Below are 20,699 nucleotides of genomic sequence, written 5' to 3'. Positions count from 1 at the left end.
AGTTATGTTTTTCTTCTGTTATTTTAGTATAAGAGAACGAGACAGTAATGGATCCTATGCTTTGTGTGTAATACATAACAAAAAAGTGTCACACTACCGTATTGACCGAGACAAAACTGGAAAGTTGTCAATACCGGATGGAAAAAAATTTGACACGCTGTGGCAGGTAGCGTATACTTTAAAAGACGTTGGAGCTTTCTGACCCTTGTTGAATATAGTAGAAACAAGCAGTGTCTACCTTATTTGTGAAATATGTAATGGAATATGAGCTACACGTGTTTTTCTTTCATTTTGTATCATCTTCTTAAAATTCATTATTTAGGTATTTAAGGATAGAATATAAGCCGGGGTGTGTGATGTCCCCTTTAACAGACAGTGCTGGTGAGGCAGTGTCCCAGAGTCTACCATCTAGAAGGATGCCTTTTTGGCATCTTGGATGACAACTGGTCAGATACTGGCAATGTTCTTAAGGTGCAGAAGGCATATTTTTATGAAAGATTAACTGTGTGGGATTAAACACATGAACGTGTCAAACAGTGGCGGAACTACCGGGGTCACGACTGCGACCGGGCCCTGGAGTTCTGCCAGTCAGGGGGGCCCAAGGGGTGCAGAGCAGTTGTTTTCAGCAACCGCTCGGCGCCCTTCTGTCTCCTCTGCTCCCTGCCACCGCCTGCCTCAGCGCTGCCCCGACTGCAGTGGTGGGAGCGTGAGGCATCTGTCTCGGGTAATGTCATATGCCGGCGCTCAGCAGTGAAGCTGTACGCACCGTGGCAGATCAGCGAGACAGAGGCCTCGTGCCCCCACCACAGGACCTAAAAAGGGGGGTAGGGAGAGGGTAGATAGTGAGAAGGGGGTAGGGAGAGGCTAGATAGTGAGAAGGGGGTAGGGAGAGGGTAGATAATGAGAAAGGGGGTAGGGAGAGGGTAGATAGTGAGAATGGGGATAGGGAGAGGGTAGATAGTGAGTAGGGGGTAGGGAGAGGGTAGATAGTGAGAATGGAAGGTAGGGAGAAGGTAAATAGTGAGAATGGGGGAGAGGGGGTAGATAGTGAGAAGGGAGTAGGGAGAGGGTAGATAGTGAGAAGGTAGGGGGGTAGATAGCCTGAGAAGGGGGGAGAGGGGATAGATAGTGAGAATAGGGGGTAGGGAGAGGATAGATAGTGAGAAGGCGAGTAGGGAGAGGGTAGATAGTGAGAAGGGGGTGGTAGGGAGAGGATAGATAGTGAAAAGGGGGCATAGGGAGAAGGTATATAGTGAGAAGGGGGTAGGGAGAGGGTACATAGCGAGAGGATAGATAGTCAGAAGGGGGGGTAGGGAGAGGGTAGATAGTGAGAAGGGGGTAGGGATAGGGTAGATAGTGAGAAGGGGGTAGGGAGAGGGTAAATAGTGAGAAGGGGTAGGGAGAGGGTAGATAGTGAGAAGGGGGTAGGGAGAGGGTAGATAATGAGAAAGGGGGTAGGGAGAGGGTAGATAATGAGAAGGGGGTAGGGAGAGGGTAGATAGTGAGAATGGAAGGTAGGGAGAGGGTAGATAGTGAGAATGGGGGGAGGGGGTAGATAGTGAGAAGGGAGTAGGGAGAGGGTAGATAGCGAGAAGGGAGTAGGGAGAGGGTAGATAGTGAGAAGGGAGGGGGTAGATAGCCTGAGAAGGGGGAGAGGGGATAGATAGTGAGAAAAGGGGGGTAGGGAGAGGGTTGATAGTGAGAAGGGGGATAGGGAGAGGGTAGATAGTAAGAAAGAGTAGATAGCCTGAGAAGGGGGGGAGAGGGGGTAGATAGTTAGAATGGGGAGGAGAGAGGGTAGATAGTGTGAGAAGGGGTGGATGGTGTGAGAAGGGGTAGATTGGGTTTGGGGTGGGGGCCCTTAACAGATTCTCGCACTGGGGCCCTGAGGCTTCTAGTTACGCCCCTGGTGTCAAAGATAAGCCCAAGGCATTGTTCTACGTTAGTAGGTGAGATGGTGCTGTTATTTGTTATTCAGTTTACCAGGTTAGATGTGGAAGGAGGGAAGTTTATTGGTTTCTTTTGGACAGATTGGATTTTATATAGTGATGTGGCATCTACAAGGAGATACAAAAACACCCGTTGGTAAAAAGAGACATGGTGAGCTATCAGAGAAGGGTGAATAAGAGACAAACTGTATGTATTAACATAACACATCCTACTCTTGCCTAATTTATAATAATTTTATTAAGTGAAATCTATCAAAACCCAATATTTGCTGTCAAAATATCTTTGCAGATGAGTTATTTTCAAAGCACAGTTTAATTTCTAAAAAAATCTAAGAGATCATTTCTTATTTTATTGTATTACTTCTATGATTCATTATTTTACATGATTACTTACTACACGTTTTTGACAATAAAATTAACACTAGCATAGCAAAATAGCAAGAATGTATACATGTGAAGGACCGCACATTCACCAAAAGGGTAACGGAAGAACACATTCAAAAGGACTGTTGACACAAACCAAGCATGGCACAAATACAGTCAAAATTGCTTCTTAGTTTAGATACCCTGGAGGCTAAAAGTGGAAGTGCAAGTACACAAATCATTTTCATGTAGTGGGCCTTTTAGGCATCTTGGATGACAACTGGTCAGATACTGGCAATGTTCTTAAGGTGCAGAAGGCATATTTTTATGAAAGATTAACTGTGTGGGATTAAACACATGAACATGTCAAACAGTGGCGGAACTACCGGGGTCACGACTGCGACCGGGCCCTGGAGTTCTGCCAGTCAGGGGGGCCCAAGGGGTGCCGAGCAGTTGTTTTCAGCAACCGCTCTGTGCCCTTCTGTCTCCTCTGCTCCCTGCCGCCGCCAACGCCTGCCTCAGCGCTGCCCCGACTGCAGTGGTGGGAGCGTGAGGCATCTGTCTCGGGTAATGTCATATGCCGGCGCTCAGCAGTGAAGCTGTACGCACCGTGGCAGATCAGCGAGACAGAGGCCTCGTGCCCCCACCACAGGACCTAAAAAGGGGGGTAGGGAGAGGGTAGATAGTGAGAAGGGGGTAGGGAGAGGCTAGATAGTGAGAAGGGGGTAGGGAGAGGGTAGATAATGAGAAAGGGGGTAGGGAGAGGGTAGATAGTGAGAATGGGGATAGGGAGAGGGTAGATAGTGAGAAGGGGTAGGGAGAGGGTAGATAGTGATAATGGAAGGTAGGGAGAGGGTAGATAGTGAGAAGGGGGGAGGGGGTAGATAGTGAGAAGGGAGTAGGGAGAGGGTAGATAGTGAGAAGGGAGGGGGTAGATAGCCTGAGAAGGGGGGAGAGGGGATAGATAGTGAGAAAAGGGGGGTAGGGAGAGGGTTGATAGTGAGAATAGGGGTAGGGAGAGGGTAGATAGTGAGAATGGGGGATAGGGAGAGGGTAGATAGTGAGAAGGGGGATAGGGAGAGGGTAGATAGTGAGAAGGAGTAGATAGCCTGAGAAGGGGGGAGAGGGGGTAGATAGTTAGAATGGGGAGGAGAGAGGGTAGATAGTGTGAGAAGGGGGTGGATGGTGTGAGAAGGGGTAGATTGGGTTTGGGGTGGGGGGCCCTTAACAGATTCTCGCACTGGGGCCCTGAGGCTTCTAGTTACGCCCCTGGTGTCAAAGATAAGCCCAAGGCATTGTTCTACGTTAGTAGGTGAGATGGTGCTGTTATTTGTTATTCAGTTTACCAGGTTAGATGTGGAAGGAGGGAAGTTTATTGGTTTCTTTTGGACAGATTGGATTTTATATAGTGATGTGGCATCTACAAGGAGATACAAAAACACCCGTTGGTAAAAAGAGACATGGTAAGCTATCAGAGAAGGGTGAATAAGAGACAAACTGTATGTATTAACATAACACATCCTACTCTTGCTTAATTTATAATAATTTTATTAAGTGAAATCTATCAAAACCCAATATTTGCTGTCAAAATGTCTTTGCAGATGAGTTATTTTCAAAGCACAGTTTAATTTCTAAAAAAATCTAAGAGATCATTTCTTATTTTATTGTATTACTTCTATGATTCATTATTTTACATGATTACTTACTACACGTTTTTGACAATAAAATTAACACTAGCATAGCAAAATAGCAAGAATGTATACATGTGAAGGACCGCACATTCACCAAAAGGGTAACGGAAGAACACATTCAAAAGGACTGTTGACACAAACCAAGCATGGCACAAATACAGTCAAAATTGCTTCTTAGTTTAGATACCCTGGAGGCTAAAAGTGGAAGTGCAAGTACACAAATCATTTTCATGTAGTGGGCCAGTTTCCTTAAATAAGTATACACTGAAGAGGAAAGAATACAACTTTGTTGCCCTCACTTGTTTTTTTTTTACACCAATACCATCTTTAATAGTGTGATTAAAGTGCTGATGTAAGTGAGTTAAATATGTTCAGTAATTATCATAGTAAATATATCTTACTGTTATTAATGTAACAAAATAATCTATTCTCTTTTACTAAACTTGACTGTTTAGCATCTTGTGATTCATTTTATAAAAAGGCCTATAATTTCCAAAGAGGTAGTAAAGTAGTTCTACCGAATTAGCAAAAAGGGAAGCTCTGATTCATCTAGTTTATCTTGCTTTGGTGTTTTACATTATTACACTAGCTCTTTTTTTATGCTTGTTGACATACAATATATCTGTAGTAAAAGATGGTCTTAGATAGCCCTGTAAAAGCCTTAAAAGGTGCTATGTTAAATTGAGGGTGCACTGCTGTTTAACCATTTTAACAGGCTACCATAGTGACATACAGCTAAATGACCCCTAACTCAGAGACTGCTTATTGAGAAACGAGTACCACACTATCTTATTAGCTATGTTTCACTTTGCAGTTGGTTGAACATTATTCTTACAAACCAGATGGACTGCTACAGGTCCTGACAAGTCCTTGTACACGATCTAATTACAGAAGTAAGTAATTCATTTTATTTTAGGAAAACAAGGTTTTTTCTTAGTTTAAATCACATTTATAAAGTAAACTTGCCTATGTTGTTTGATAAGACTTTCTGCCAAGTTACAGTTTTTCACCATAAAGAGGAAATGTCGAATCAGAAATAAAACCATAATTAAATACAGTAATAAAAAAATGTATTATTTAAGTTTAGTATTACATTTTTCAGTTCAACTATTTATCTTTAAGGCTGAACTAAGTAAATAAAAAAAAAACTTTTGAGTTTATTAGTTTAGTTTCTAGGTAGACCTTGCTGTTTATCAGACATTCCAATGTCCAAACTTCATTTAATAAAAGTCACACTAGGTGAATTATATTATCACAGGCTGTTTCACAGAAATGCAAAAAGAAAATATAATACTATGGATAACATTCGATATTGAATCATAGAATTTGACAGCAGAGACAAACCTTTCAACCTATATAAATTACTGTTTTCCCTGCTTTAAAGACTCAAACTTTAATTAAGTCTTTGGTCTCATCACCTATTCCATGCATATTTTAAATTATTTTAATTTCAGTAAATATTGCTAATAATCATTAAGATCTTGTGTGAAAAAAATGTGTAACTTTTCATGACATCTATCCTGTAAAGACTAGTGGAGGTTGTTATAGCCATAAGGGAGGGTGGCAGAGTATATACTTTATATTAATGACCATGGTTTTGCAATAAGATGTCCTACAACCTCATATAGGAGTGATGGTCAGGTGTCCACATACTCTTGACACATATAGTATTTAGATGTTTGTTCTTTTTCTAGGCACCATTAGTTTCACTAGACTCCCTGAACTTCCTGGACAACATCCAACAGTAAGTCACTTGTGAGAGCTGAATGCAGGTTCTCTTCACAGGAATATACAGGTTAACTGTATGCAAACAATGGGTACTAAGACAATAATTAAACAATTAAGTTTTGTACCATTTAGAGGTAAGATACTTTCAAAACTTAAATGAATGTCAACAAAACGTGGCTTTTCTTAATGCCATAAAACAAGACTGCTGTCTAACTGATAACACATCTCTGCAATATATAAATGAATTATAGGACAAAAATGTCTATAATTTAATATTTACCAGCTAAGTACTCTAAGTAAAAAAGTAAGTAGCTTGTTTTAGTTTTGTTTAAGATTATTTTTAAAATTCACAGAAACATAGAATTTGAGGTCAGATAACAACTATATGGCTAATCTAGTCTACCCATTTTTCCAGCCGTAGAGACCAATCCTTGGTCTTGTTTTAGGTTCAGGATAGCCCTATGCCTTTTTTATGCATGTGTAAACTTCCTCTCTGTATTAGCTTGTACCACTTCTGAAGGGAGGCTGTTCATTTATCTAACATCTTCTTAGTAAGATAAAACATTAAATCCAAATCTCTGACACTCCAGTTTTAGACTATGGCCTCTTGTTCTTACAGTTCATCTAAGAAATAAACTTTCCTCCTGTAGCCTTTCTCTGAACGCTCTCAGTATGTCATTGCTACTTTAGCGTGCAGTTTATCTGAACTTTTCTACTGTAGCGTGCCGTCGACCTGAACTTTTCTATTTTAGCCTTGCAGTCTACCTGAACTTTATCATAAAAAACAATGACCAATATTGCTTTATATTTAGTTTTATGACATACAAATAAAATGTATTCACTTTTCAATCCTTTAAACAATATACACACACCATATGTGTGGTTTCCATATGTACTGAACCTGTTTCGCATTCACGCTGAATGATTGGTATTGGGGTGTTTCTGTCACACCGTCGCAGATAAAAATTTTGACCATCAGCTACCTTGCTTAAAAAAAACAAAACTGCATTCTCTTCCGTGCAGATGATAATTTTATACACATCTTCTAACAACATTACCGCAAGGCTAAACTGTTATACTTAAGTCTTACTTGTACTTGTGCTAGACAGAATGCACGGCAGGTTTACGGTAGACCACAGATTACCGGTAGACTGCACGCTAAAGTAACATCTCTGTGTCAGTATCTTTCTGGATATGGGCTGTCCTCTAAGTCTTCAGAAGAGTCTCTAAGAAAACAGTGCCCCCAATGTTCTTCAACTAACATCAATTTGACTATCCTACTGACAGTGAGCGATTCTAGGAGTAAAAATATGAGTTGCTTTGTTTTGTGAATAGACCTTATTGTGAGCACTCACAAAAAGGTTAAAAAAAAGATTGGCATGTTAGTACTCGGTAGAGATATTTCAGAGCTAAGTTATGTAACATTTGGTGCCCCTAAAAAGTGAACATCTGCACATCGTTCCTGGTATTCCCCAAGGGAAATCTAGCCTTAACTGCAAATACTGTGGGCAAATTCATTTCAAGAAACATTATTAATCAAAGATTATTTTTGCATGAAATTAATTTTTGTAGGTGGTGTTTAAAGTATCCAATGTTCATTGTGTTAAAGGTGATTTCATAGCACATTTAATTTTCCTCTCTGACATTGTGGTTTCTAGAATTGGTCAGCAGGTGGAATTATCTCAAGAGTCAAATCCTACACATTTCCCAAGCCTGGCAGTAAAAAGGTGCACCATACTTCAAGGCTTTACACATTATTAGCTAGTGCTGCTTTTGCTTTTAGAGCTTACTTTAAAGTAGCATTGCAGGTTTCACTGTCACCATCATTTACAACCAATTGCTATTATTGTGAACTAAATTATAATAGTAATAATAAATAATTGGATTTTTACAGAACCCTGTTGGAAACTTTGAATAACTTTTTCAATGTATGGTCTCCACATGAAGTGTTGTAATGTCATTATTTAGCCAGTACCCCCCAACATTTAAAAGGCTACTTAATGCTGACATTGATGAGAAAGCAAGACTGGTCCCCCACCCTCAAGTTTACCTTTTCACACTCACTTCCAACAGAGGTCGGGGCGATTATTTAGAACTAGCAATGCTGCTTTAATCTTGCTAACAGTGTTAGTGGCTGTTCCCTTAACCTAATGCCCCCAACATAATTTCCGCTTATAAAAACCTAAAAGAAATTTAGTACAAACAATATTAAGCATTCTCCCAAATTGTTTTTATTTCTAATGTTTATTTTGAATCATGACTGAAGGGAGTAGTTGGATTAAAATACTAGGTGGATGAAATATATAATTTTTAATTCCTCTTAAAGAAGGCCATGCTATTTTATGTTCAATCATTCATAATAGATCTTGCTTTGCGGGTATAGCTTTCATATACTATAATTTTCTGCATGACAGAGAGCAATGGTCTTGGTGCTCTGCAGTCCCTGACAGAAAGCACCATAGAGAAACCATATGGTTGCCGCAATACCCTTGGCAAGTATGATGTCTCTCTAAGATCTTTTCTGTCAGTAATAAGGCCAATTTAGGAAGATCTACAGCTCCACTTGATGCAGGTGGCACAGAATTGTGTTCATCTGCTAATATATAGCAAGAAGAACAGTCATAAAAGGTAAGTGCTCATTAGACATGTAGGGTAGGTAGACACAGGCAGATGATAGGCGCATGCAGCCCATGGAGCAGGACTACTTTTCCACCACAATATTACAGAAAGACGGTCAAAGAGGTGCAGCAGCAGTAGTAGTAGGGCACTGGGCCTGGGGAGGCAGACACTGGCAGATGATAAACACATGCAGCCCCATGAAGCAGGACTGAATTTCTCCAATATTATATATTATGCATCACCAATATATATTTATTAATAAAGAATAATAGATGATGTGATAGAAAGATAATAAAAAAAATGTGGTTGTCCACAAATTACAGCTTTGGCTAGTAGCATAAATGGCCAACTGTGTGAATCAACTAAACTCTAGTTTGGAACATGGGAAAAATGTCTGCTACAGCCCCTGTAATACACTACACTAGTCACTACAGCTTGTTCAATCCACCCTACAACTGTACATGTTCTGCACTAAAATAAACTATTAATTAACTTGCAGTATGATAGGTGAGCAATGAGCATCAATCTCAGCCTCTGCTAAGCTAACTGTCACTGTCTCACACTCCAACTCTCATCAGTCTGTAACTGCTGCTACTGACAAGTAAAATGGCGTCACCATTATATCTAATGCTTGCCCCTTCCCCTTTGTAAATGCTGATTGGCCAGAGTGAAAAAAGTAAGGAAACTCCCACAGGTTGTTGGACCCATCAATCACAGCCATTACCATAAATGAGACCATAAACCGTATTTTTGGGCTACTTCTACCTATCAGTCATTGATATGCACCCACATTCTCTCCCACTTTACTTTATCAACGAGCGCCAAAACGTAATGGCGGCTACACGTGGCGACAAATGGACGAATCATGACAAATTTTCGGAACTTTTGCAGGAATTTGTTTTTCTGGGTTTTGTAAGAGATGGACCTTGTCTTTTGTTGATTTTGCATGAATGCACGAAACAGGCAATTTTCGTTAAAAATACAGTTTGTATGAAAAAGACTGCACAAGACTAGTGCTCATAGAATAGCATGGCTAATTAAGAGGGAGAAGACTTATTTTTTAATATCTATATTTTAGTTATTATTACCACAGATGGTGCTATGAGTTGAAAACATTGGTTTTCCCATAATAAATTAGGTTCCTGCAGGTTTCTGGTAGCCTGTTCATGTTGCAAGCAATATTTATTTGACGTGGAACTGAAACAGAAGAGGAGGCTTTATCAACTATCTGTAAAAAGTATTAAATATTGTAACAGGTTTCATCTGGAATTGTTAATCGAACAGAGAGTTTCTCATCCGTAAACCCATATGTGACGAGGCCAAGAACAGAAGCAAGAGGCAGAGGTAACTTGATTTATCCAATATTATAAATCTGTTCAATTACAAAAATACCGGTTTAAATTGTCCATGTATGCAGTAAGTGTATTACTCATTCATCTTAAATCTATTGTGGGCTTATAATGAGATTTTCAAATATTACGGGGTTTTTTTCATTATATTTTACATTTGAAAAATGTTCCTCATTTAAATGGTCTGTAGACTATGTTACTTATTATATGACATAAGTTATTGTACCTCCCCATTACTATGCTTTGAACTGCAAAGTAAATATATTAGCGATCAATAAATAAAAGTATACATACATACATAATCAAGACATTAGCTTAAAGGAAAACTAATATACATTTTTCATTGGTGCAGCTGTATAGGAGAAATATGCAATTGTTTGCTGAAAGAAAAAAACCCTTACATTGAGGGAAAGTGTTAATTTAAAGAGAACAGTTTGCTATTGCATGCATATGATTACTGCTCCTTATGAACATATATTACTTCCATAGCTGTCCACAAGGGGGAACTTGGAAATTTTCTGACTTAAATTGTGCCCATCAAATGAAGACAGGGCATGTATGAAGGTAGTAGGGACTGTGCTATATATACAATGCCATACCACCCAGCTATACAGACTTTCTGCCCCAAATAACCACAGACACAGATATATGGGTGGATAACAGGCTGCAGTATTTATTAAATGTTTGCATAATACTGCATACCTCCCAACATTTCAAAATGTGAAAGAGGGACACTTTTTTTTTTAATTGCTCTCGCGGAACTCATCAATACAAGTAATTGCACTTCACAATGCCGCGCTTGCATCGCTACTTAAAACATGCTACATTTTTGTCAGCACAGTCATGCATATTAAAAATAAAGAACACATCGAATTCCCATGAGGCTCAGCCAGACATACTACTATCATCTGTTGTTAACTACTGTTTACATGAGGCTCAGCCAGACAAACGGCTTCCAAGATGCTGGCTGAGCATCATTGTTAGTGCATTCAACAGTAAAGCTGCAGACAGGGCTGGCCCGACAATGGAGCCGAGTGGGGCAACCGCTCCAGGCGGCACTTTTGAAGGGGCGGCACTTCGCCGCCCCAAGCCCTTTTTTTTTTTTTTTTTTAAAGCTAAAGAGAGAGAAAGGGGCGCCGACCAGCTTACCAAGCTGTCAGTACCCGCTCGGCACCCCTCTCTCCTCTGCGGTGAGTCTCCCTGTTCCGGCGCTCAACATTACAAGCCGGCACCCAGACTGAACACGGAGACTCGTCGCAGGACTGCTGAAATGTAAGTACAAAGGGGGGGGGTAGGTAAGGGGGGGCGGCATTTTAAAATTTGCCCCAGGCGGCATTTTGCCTTGGGCCGGCCCTGGCTGCAGATGCTAGCTGTGAACAGCAATTCCTATGATTCTCAGCCAGCCAGATGTCCACCATAATGCTGACTGAGTATCACTGGAAGAGTAGACAACAGCAGAGATCTTTTTTTTATTAAAAAAAGGCTAATGTTAGCCTCCCTCCCAGGACCCTTACACACTGCCTTTACACACACCTGCCCATAAACACACAAATACACATACACTGCCCTTACACACCAGTCCATACACACACATACGCTGCCTTTACACACACATATACAGACACACTGCCCTTACACACACCTCTCCATACACATTGCCTTTACACACACCTGCCCATAAACATACATATACACGTACAATGCCCTTACACACACAAATACACATACACTGCCCTTACACACCTGTCTATACACACACATACGCTGCCCTTACACACACACACACACATATACATACACTGCCCTTACACACACCTGCTCATAAACACACATATACACACACACTGCCCTTACACACGCCTCTCCATCTGCTGCAGGACTACATCTCCCAAACTCATCCAGCTCCTTAGCTGAAAGAGTATTATGGGTGATGTAGTACTGCAGCAGCTGGAGGGCCGCCGGTTGGACACCCCTGGCCTAGGTGCTTAATTTTATTCACCTGCTAAAAACAGATGTGGCTGAAACAACTAAACTCACAAATTAGGAGGGGTGTCCAGATACTTTTGGTCATATAGTAATTGTGTGTATGCTGCAAATTTTAGAAGTTACAAAAGATTCCATGCCAATGGACACAGATGTGTATCGTGGACTATATGAAGACCCTGAAGAGTTTAGACCAAGAACTGTCAAAATACAAAGAGATCACCTCTCCTTAATTGAACAAGATCTTGGATCTGGCAACTTTGGAACCGTGAAGAAAGGAATTTTAAAGATGACAAAGTAAGTTGTTGAAATGTATTACTTATCCGGATGTCCCTTTATTTAAATCTATGAAATCTATGAAATGGGCACAATGTGTGATTTTATATATATATATATATATATATATATATATATATATATATTTATTTATTTTTTGTCCTGCTTATATTCATAGGTCTAGAATGAGCTTTCAAAATATGGAACTTTGGGCAGTTGTTTCCATATATTACTTTTTTGACACTTGTTTTCCACCACTCCAGGTCTGAAAGAAATGTTGCTGTTAAGATCCTCAAGAATGACAATGAGGACCCTTCAATAAAGGAGGAACTGCTCAAAGAAGCCACAGTCATGCAACAACTGGACAATCCATATATTGTTCGAATGATTGGTATATGTGAAGCAGAGTCTTGGATGTTGGTGATGGAACTGGCAGAACTAGGAGCACTAAATAAATTTTTGCTTAAAAACAGGTATGCAAAAATATAACAAATTGTTTTATATATTTGCTCGATTATAAGACGAGGGTTTTTTCAGAGCAAATGCTCTGAAAAATACCCCTCGTCTTATAATCGGCGTCGTCTTATAATCAGACCTCAAATAGGTCTGGCTATGAGACAACTAAGATCCAGATCCCCCGCAGAGCTGCAGGGGACCTGGATCCTCCTGTCTCCCTCCGCCCCACTTACCACTGCTTCTGAGTCCCCGGTGTGTAGCCGGGGTAGCGTGTAGATGTCTACGCGAATCGCGTAGAGCTCTACACGCTGCCCCGGCTAGATGACAGGGGACTCAGAAGCTCGGTAAGTTTGGGGGGCGGGCGGGGGAAGTGAGTGTTAAATGGGGGGCATAAGGCATTTCTGGAGGCAGAGTGCTCTGTGAAATGCCTTTTAACCCCCTTAATGCCGCTCGGCCTCCAGAAATGCCTTTTTAACCCTCTATACGCCACTCTGCCTCCTGAAATGCCTTAAACCTCCCTATATGCCACTCTACCCTTATAATATGCCTTTTAACCCTCTAAATGCCAGAGTGGCATAAAGGGGTATAAGGCATTTCTGGAGGCAGAGTGGCACATAGGGGGTCAAAAGGCATATCATGGGGCACAGTGGCATATAGGGGGTATAAGGCATTTCTGGGGCAGATGTGCATAACTGAGGGGGGCAGGTTGGAAAATAGAAGGAAATAAAACCAAAATATTTTTCTCAATCATAGCTTTTATTTAAAAAATAGTTTATATGAATTAACATTTACTGGTAAAACTTTTTTCCTATAGGGTCGTCTTATATTCAGACTTTTTCTTTTTTCCTAAATTAATATTCAGATTTGGGGGGTCGTCTTATAATCAGGGTCATCTTATAATCGAGCAAATACGGTATATATAACATTACATCAGTTATGGTGGGTAAAGGTGATGGAAAACCCTTCGACTAAAATTAAGGCGGTAGTAGAAGCATAATTAAACACTCATCTACAGACACCAGACAAGCCAGAAGGCTTGCTTTTCCCTCAGAAATCTCATGGTCCTGCCACAACCACAAGGAATTCTGGGTAGGCGCATGCAAATAAATGCTGACCTTAATTGTTGACTTAAGTTGGAAGCATTGCCCAAAATGTTTTGCTGTCCCATATGCTGAAGGGTACATATCAAGACATTCTGGACAATGCTATGTTTCTAACTCATAGCTTAATAAGGAATGGTCAGGGTCAGTATTCTTTATCAAAGTACTTGTTTGCTTGGTCCAGTAAATTGGGGAGTATACAATAGCATTAATATACTAGAAACCATGTCAGATGATGATTTCAACTCATTTTGGGTCGGAGCAAGAGTGGTAACAGATCACAAAGTAATATCTTGTGCTGCAATTCTGTAAAAGTCCTATTTGGAACTCCTGTATGTTTCAGTCAATCCACTCAGCCTTTTCATTTATGGAACATGGTTTGTGACACATGTATTTTTTTTCTCTAGGGATGTTGTTTCAGAAAAGAATGTAACCGAGCTTGTTCATCAGGTTTGCATGGGAATGAAATATCTAGAGGAGAAGAACTTTGTGCACAGAGACCTGGCAGCACGAAATGTTTTACTGGTTACCCAGCATTATGCTAAAATAAGTGATTTTGGCCTGTCAAAGGCAATAGCATCTGATGAAAATTACTACAAAGTAAGATGTACTAATGACATTTTTATATGTCTCTTGTAGGACATCACTGTTTCAGAAAGGGATTCATAATTTAAAGAGAATTCAAAGAAATGTCACTAAAATGGTCTTGCTAACAAAACATACTAGGAATGACACAAAAAAATAATATGTACAACATGTAGAACATTAAAGGGAAAGGAGAGAAGTGACAAGAACATTCAAATATATGAATTGATTAAATAACGTCTAGCAGGAAAGCATTGTTAATAAAAAGAGGGGTGCCAAAACTATATTCCAGGAGTTGACTGAGGACTGAGGACTGAGGGGTAACATGAGAAAATTATACTTTACAGGTTAGTTGATATGTAAATAGTCACTCATTGGAAGCAGTACATGCAAACACAGTAAATGAAGGGATGTGACGGTAGTGGGGTCCGTGCTGAACTCAAGAAAACCTTTTACCCCCCATAACCAAGAAACCCATCAATAAAAACACCACATTCTTGGATATAAACAGGCCACAGCTTTAATTAAACAAGAAACATATGTATGCACTGTGTGAGCCTATAACTTTAATATGTACAACCTTTTTTTTAAGGAACCAAAACAATACATGAATAATAAACAACAAATATAAACAATGTAAATACAATATAAAACACAATATAAAAAAACATATTCCAAGTAATAATAACTCGCCTAACACAATACAACTAGCATTGTCCTTGCCAGCCCCTTCTAATTCCGGTTACCACCAACACAGGAAGAGGGAACTCACCTCCCCCTCGTCCAACAATACTGACAGCTCCCTCCGCTTCCCCCCAATCATGCTAACTACCAGCCGACCTTAAGCTCAGTGGGCACGTCCAAAGTCAATGACCATACCAGGGGTCAGGGGAGGACTGAGCCCAACTTGCCTTCCTTCACACCAGCACAATAACTGCCTTCTGTGACAAGGAAAGAAAACGAGATTGTTAAATCACTATACCTGCCAACAAAAAAGGGAGGACGTGAGTAAGTGATTGCTGACCGTCTTACAAAGTGGTACTGACCTAGGTATGGTATGGTCCAGGCACCTTCTCTCCTCTTTTGTGACCCGCCCAATTTGCATATCACATGCAATAAATATATTACTCAAGCTCCTGGGTCAGTTTGCCTGCACCCCTTTACACCTGAGCAAGGTAATTAAGGTGTTCCCTCCATACAGTATCTCACAAAAGTGAGTACAACCCTCACATTTTTGTAAATATTTATTTTGAGGGGAAAGCAAATTTACGCTGTTATACAGGCTGTACACTCACTACTTTACATTGTAGCCAAGTGTCATTTCTTCAGGGTTGTCACATGAACAGATATAAGAAAATATTTACAAAAATGTGAGGGGTGTACTCACTTTTGTGGGATACTGTATGTGCTACCTGCTGTTTCCTCCTTGCTCAGTTGTAGGGCTAGCTTGCTCCATAGGCCTTTTTGCTTGATCTACCATTGTGAATTCCCCTCTGGTACCGCAAACCCAGCCTCCTTAGACATTGGGATCATCCGCCTGACCTTGGAGGCTACTTGTATTGCAATTCTGCAAAAAGTAAATGTTACTTATATTCCTATCAATCATTGTACCTTTCACAGGCAAAAAGTTCTGGGAAATGGCCAGTTAAGTGGTACGCCCCTGAATGCATAAACTATTACAAATTTTCAAGCAAAAGTGATGTGTGGAGTTTTGGAGTACTCATGTGGGAAGCATATTCCTATGGTCAAAAGCCATACAAGGTATTTTTTATGTATTGATCTGGCTAACTATTTTACTTCAGATTGCCAAGATTGTTAAGAGATGTTAGCCATGGAAAGAGCTTTTAATGTTTGTCCTGGAAAGCTCTCATTTTACTGATACTTAAAAATAACAAAATTAAGATAGTGAGCTTCTTCAAACATAAGTCAGTCCACCATTCTGAGACAAAGGACCAAAGAATGATGGAAAATACGAGGACGAGTCAGGGAGATATTAGAAGCAAATAGGGAAGTGTGACAGACCGACCAGAGACCTCAGGTTGTCCCTCTCCGCCAAGAGCGACTTCTCCCTTGAGGACAGTTATTCCCCGCAATCCGGCGGCAATATCCCCAAGCAAAGTAAAGGGATATCTCTATCCAGTACCCAAATAACCAAGCAAGACTAGTCTTTAGGTACAAGAGGAGAACTGATTTATTTTAGACACAGACAGCTGGATATACCCAGCAAAACATACATTAACATAAAACAAGATACTGAGATACAAACCGCCCTCTTAATCTGCCTCCCAGAGACAACAGGGGCAGTAAAGGGATTAGCAATACAAAAGGATACAGATGCCACTAAAATAAGGAATACACATTGTCTTGATTAGATTATCTCCCAGACTTTAGTGTGCTGTATGTAAATGGTTAGGAAATAAGGAAATAATAAAATACATTTTTATTAATATCACACAAAAGGATAACATTAACTGAGGGGTAGGGTGACTCTAGGAACCGTCACAGTCCCAAAATGCAGGAACCCCAAATCTGTTTCCGAGCTCCGCAGTCTTTAGAGTCTCTTATGATAAGGAGGCTGGCACTCAGTCCCCTCCAGGAGCCCATGGCATGGAGGCTTCCGTGACAGGAAGTAAGAAAAAATCACACAGTAGAATATACAGTTGAATATCTGGGGCATGATAAATATGGCTCATATTATGAATTACAGTCAATGTTTACAATTTTATTTTAGTTTTGAAACCTAATGTGAAGTGTCATATTTTGTTATATAGAAAATATCCAGAGTGCAACTGCCACTTTTCAGTAGTAGTAGTACATACAGTATGCTTAATCTTCTTCCTGTACTTTTAGAGTATGAAAGGTGGTGAGGTTTCTCTAATGATTGAAAGTGGAAAACGGATGGAGTGTCCGGGCAGGTGTCCATCAGAAATGTATGATCTAATGAAACTATGTTGGACATATAAGTGAGTATGCAGCATTTAATTTTCTTCACAGTAAAAACATTAGGATACATTTCTTAACAGCATGAATATTATGTAATTTAAGTAACTGCCACCAGACTAAAGGATAGGTTTCTATATTTGTCAGAACTAAAGGAACGTTTGATTTTTATGTGTATAGGTCATGACCTCTACACTAAGTTACATTTATAATATGAAGTAATTCAATAACTTCTCCACATTTTACATTTCAGTTGTACCTAGATAGTCAAACCTGGCACAGAGAGGTAGTTAAACCAATGTAAAGCTCACTGTTAAGTGAAATGAAGAATATATTTGAAGACTGTCTCTGTTGCCATGGGATGCCATTTTCAAGTTCTTCAAAACACACATACTACTACCATGGTACCACGTGATGTGAATGTTAAAAAATGACAACAAAATAAATGACAATAGACAGAGCTATTTAGCAGGGAATCCAGCATTCTAAGCATACACTTATTTTCTGTGTCCAGGTGGAGTAGAGCTCTTTGGAATTTTGAGGCCAATCTTATGCTTTGATTTTATGTCACACAGACTGCCTGATGCATATAACGTATTTGCTCGATTCTAAGACGAGATTTTTTCCAGAGCAAATGCTGTGGTCGTCTTATAATGAGACCTCAAATAGGTCTGACTATGAGACTAAGATCCAGATCCCCCGCAGCGCTGCAGGGGACCTGAATCATCCTGTCTTATGCCCCCCCACTTACCGGTGCTTATGAGTCCATGGTGTGTAGCCGGGGCAGTCGTAGGGTGTATGCGCGTTGGACGCAGACAAACTCCTGCTAACCGCTCCTCCTTCTGGCTGCGGCGAAAGTTGCCTACGCGAATCGCGTAGACGTCTACCTGCTGCCCGGACAACACACCAGCAGTCAGAAGCACCAGTAAGTTTGGGGAGGGGGTAAGTGTTAAATGGGGGGCATAAGGCATTTCTGTAGGAAGAGTGCGCTATGAATTGCCTTTTAACCCCCTTAATGCCACCCTGCCTCCAGAAATGCCTTTTAACCCTCTATATGCCACTCTGCCTTCTGAAATGCCTTATACCTCCCTATATGCCAATCTGCCCCATAATATGCCTTTTAACCCCCTAAATGCGAGCGGCATATAGGGGTATAAGGCAATTCTGGAGGCAGAGTGGCAAATAGGGGCTCAAAAGGCATAGCATGGGGCAAAGTGGCAAAAATATTTTTCTCAATCATAGCTTTTATTAAAAAAAAATAGTTTACATAGTTAACATGAATTAACATTTACTGGTAAAAAAAATTCCTATAGGGTCATCTTATATTCAGGCTTTTTCTTTTTTTCCTAAATTAATATTCAGATTTTGGGGGGTCGTCTTATAATCAGGGTTGTATAATCAAGCAAATACAGTATATATATATATGTACTAAATTTCTCATGTACAAAACAGTCAATTTATCTTTACTGGGTTCACCTGAATAAGGAAATTTGCTTGGTCTTTTTTATTCAATGGGACATTTCCAGGTAGTATGAAAGAGAAGCACTATTAGATAGTCTACTGTTTAGGAAATAAATGCTATAATGGTAAAAATGAATCTGAATGTTTTGAACATTTGACATTTGAAAGCAGAGAGACACCTGATTAACATATTATTCCATAGAATTAACCAATGTGAATATCTCAGTTTCTAAAGATTATTTCTCGTTTTTTTTTACAGTATTGAGGAACGTCCCTCTTTTGCAACAATTGAACCCAAACTACGCAACTATTATTATGACATTGCCCAGTAATTTAATTGAAGTGAACTTACAGAAGCCCAAACTTGTTGTAAACAACAATTTTAATACTCAGTAAACAAAAAAGATATATGCTTAATATGAATATTTTAGTGTATTAATTAAAAGCCACAATATACTGTATGCTCTATATGCAAGCTGCCAAAAATAAAAAATAAATAAAACAACCATCTTTGAAGATTTTTGACTGCACAGCAATACATTTGAATTCTAGTGCTTTGGAGAGAATTCAGAGAGACAACCAGAGAATTGTGTTTTAGTCTAATAAATATACTAGTGAAATTAATTGCATGTCTCCTATGAGTTTATAGGAGGGTCTGGGTGAAGTACAGGTGAGCATGCAGAATTACTAATAACATTAAAGAATTAAAATAAAAGTATTAAAAAATGACAATAAATTAAATAGATTTTGACATACTAGCACTAAAAGAGAAGTGGCCCTGGTCATGTGCATTTATGATCAAGTACTTCTGCTGTCTACTAAAAAGCAAACCAACACTGATGTTTAAATTCAATTAACAAAGTTTGTTGAACTAAATGAAAAAGTACATGAAGAAGTACATGAAAAGGCATTTCCCAAAGAGGGGAGATCCTGACACCTTTTGGACTCACCCTTCACCTACAGCAGCACCAGAGTAAAGACACTGAAAGAAGAGCAGCAGCACCCTTACGAAAAATTACTGCAGTTTTTTCTGAAGTAATACTGCAGTTTTTTGGACATGAAAAAACTGCAATACTGCACTTTTATTGCAGTATTACTGCACATTTACTGCACTTTTACTGCAGTATTACTGCACGTTTACGTCATTATATTGCAAACCTACAGTTGTACTTCAATGTACTGCAGCTTTATTGCATTTGTACTTCCTTACAAAAATAACTGCAGTAATTTTTCGTACGGGCAGTAGTAGTAGTAAGCCACTAGGCCTGAGCAGGAAGACGCTGACAGATGATAGGCCCACGTAGCCCCTTGGAACAAGATTGAATTGCTCCAATATTACAGATTTTTTTAACCTCAAATTAAGGATGGTGAGGGAGGAGCAGTTGCTGCAGCTGCAGAAGTACGTCTGTCTCGGACCGGGTACACAGGTAGGGCAGGAGCCCGGGTGCAGGGGATACTACAAACGGGTGGAAAGAAACGAACAACAGACTGATTATGATAGGCTAGTAGCGTAAATGGCCAACTGTCTTAATAAACTAGAGTCTTCTCAATAGGACAGAATTTAATAAACAACAAAAACATACCCTGTGCAAGCAAATGCCTGATGTTTCACTTTTTTTAACCAAAAACTAGAGGTTTTGCCCTTAAATAAATTGGAAAAGATGTCTGATGCAGCTTCTGTAAATGTCATATATAGATTATAAACATACACTACAGTAGTACACTACAGCTTCTCCAATCCACTCTACGCCAGTAAATTGTCTGCACTGAAATAAACTATTATGACTTTATTAATTAACTTGCAGTATTGTATAGGAGTAGTGAGCATCAATCACTGTCACTGTCTCACAATGCAACACTCACCAGTCTGTATATTCTGCTACTGACAAGTCAAAATGGCATCAGCACACTTGAATATACTGTGTATATAGTTTTCCCTTTCTCTTGTAAAAGCTGATTGCCAGAGTGAGAAAAGTAAGAAAAAAACCCCGCAGGTTGTTGGACCCATCAATCACTGCCATAACCATCCTATCGTTTTGTTGGCTACTTCTACCTATCAGTTATTGATATGTACCCTCCTACATACTAGACTTGTGCACAAAGAGTGCATTTTCATGTTCGTTCAGAAGAAATGAAGAAGAGAAGATAGCGGCGGTAAAATGTAGGTGAAGACGAAGACATACAACGCGAAGAATCTTC

At 39.8% G+C, this 20,699-nt stretch overlaps 1 protein-coding gene across 1 annotated transcript in view; it reads left to right on the top strand.

Annotated features, from left to right (window-relative positions):
- The window catches only part of LOC149300515 (tyrosine-protein kinase SYK-like), a 32,906-nt gene extending 14,074 nt beyond the window's left edge, over positions 1 to 18,832 (top strand). Inside the window, exons 3-13 of the mRNA XM_089485018.1 lie at positions 28 to 166; positions 4,818 to 4,896; positions 5,698 to 5,747; positions 7,390 to 7,458; positions 9,607 to 9,694; positions 11,802 to 11,979; positions 12,222 to 12,431; positions 13,922 to 14,114; positions 15,720 to 15,860; positions 16,950 to 17,062; positions 18,760 to 18,832. Of these exons, the coding sequence (XP_089341144.1) occupies positions 28 to 166; positions 4,818 to 4,896; positions 5,698 to 5,747; positions 7,390 to 7,458; positions 9,607 to 9,694; positions 11,802 to 11,979; positions 12,222 to 12,431; positions 13,922 to 14,114; positions 15,720 to 15,860; positions 16,950 to 17,062; positions 18,760 to 18,832 (1,333 nt within the window). The remainder of the gene's footprint in view (positions 1 to 27; positions 167 to 4,817; positions 4,897 to 5,697; positions 5,748 to 7,389; positions 7,459 to 9,606; positions 9,695 to 11,801; positions 11,980 to 12,221; positions 12,432 to 13,921; positions 14,115 to 15,719; positions 15,861 to 16,949; positions 17,063 to 18,759) is intronic.
- The last annotated feature ends 1,867 nt before the right edge of the window (positions 18,833 to 20,699 follow it).

The sequence above is a fragment of the Sceloporus occidentalis genome, unplaced genomic scaffold (genome assembly GCF_023333645.1).
Source record: "Sceloporus occidentalis isolate IW3139 unplaced genomic scaffold, rSceOcc1.0.p SCAF_24, whole genome shotgun sequence".
Taxonomy (NCBI): domain Eukaryota; kingdom Metazoa; phylum Chordata; class Lepidosauria; order Squamata; family Phrynosomatidae; genus Sceloporus; species Sceloporus occidentalis.
The sequence above is the reverse complement of the archived record's forward strand: the minus strand, read 5'-3'. Positions and strand labels throughout refer to the sequence as shown.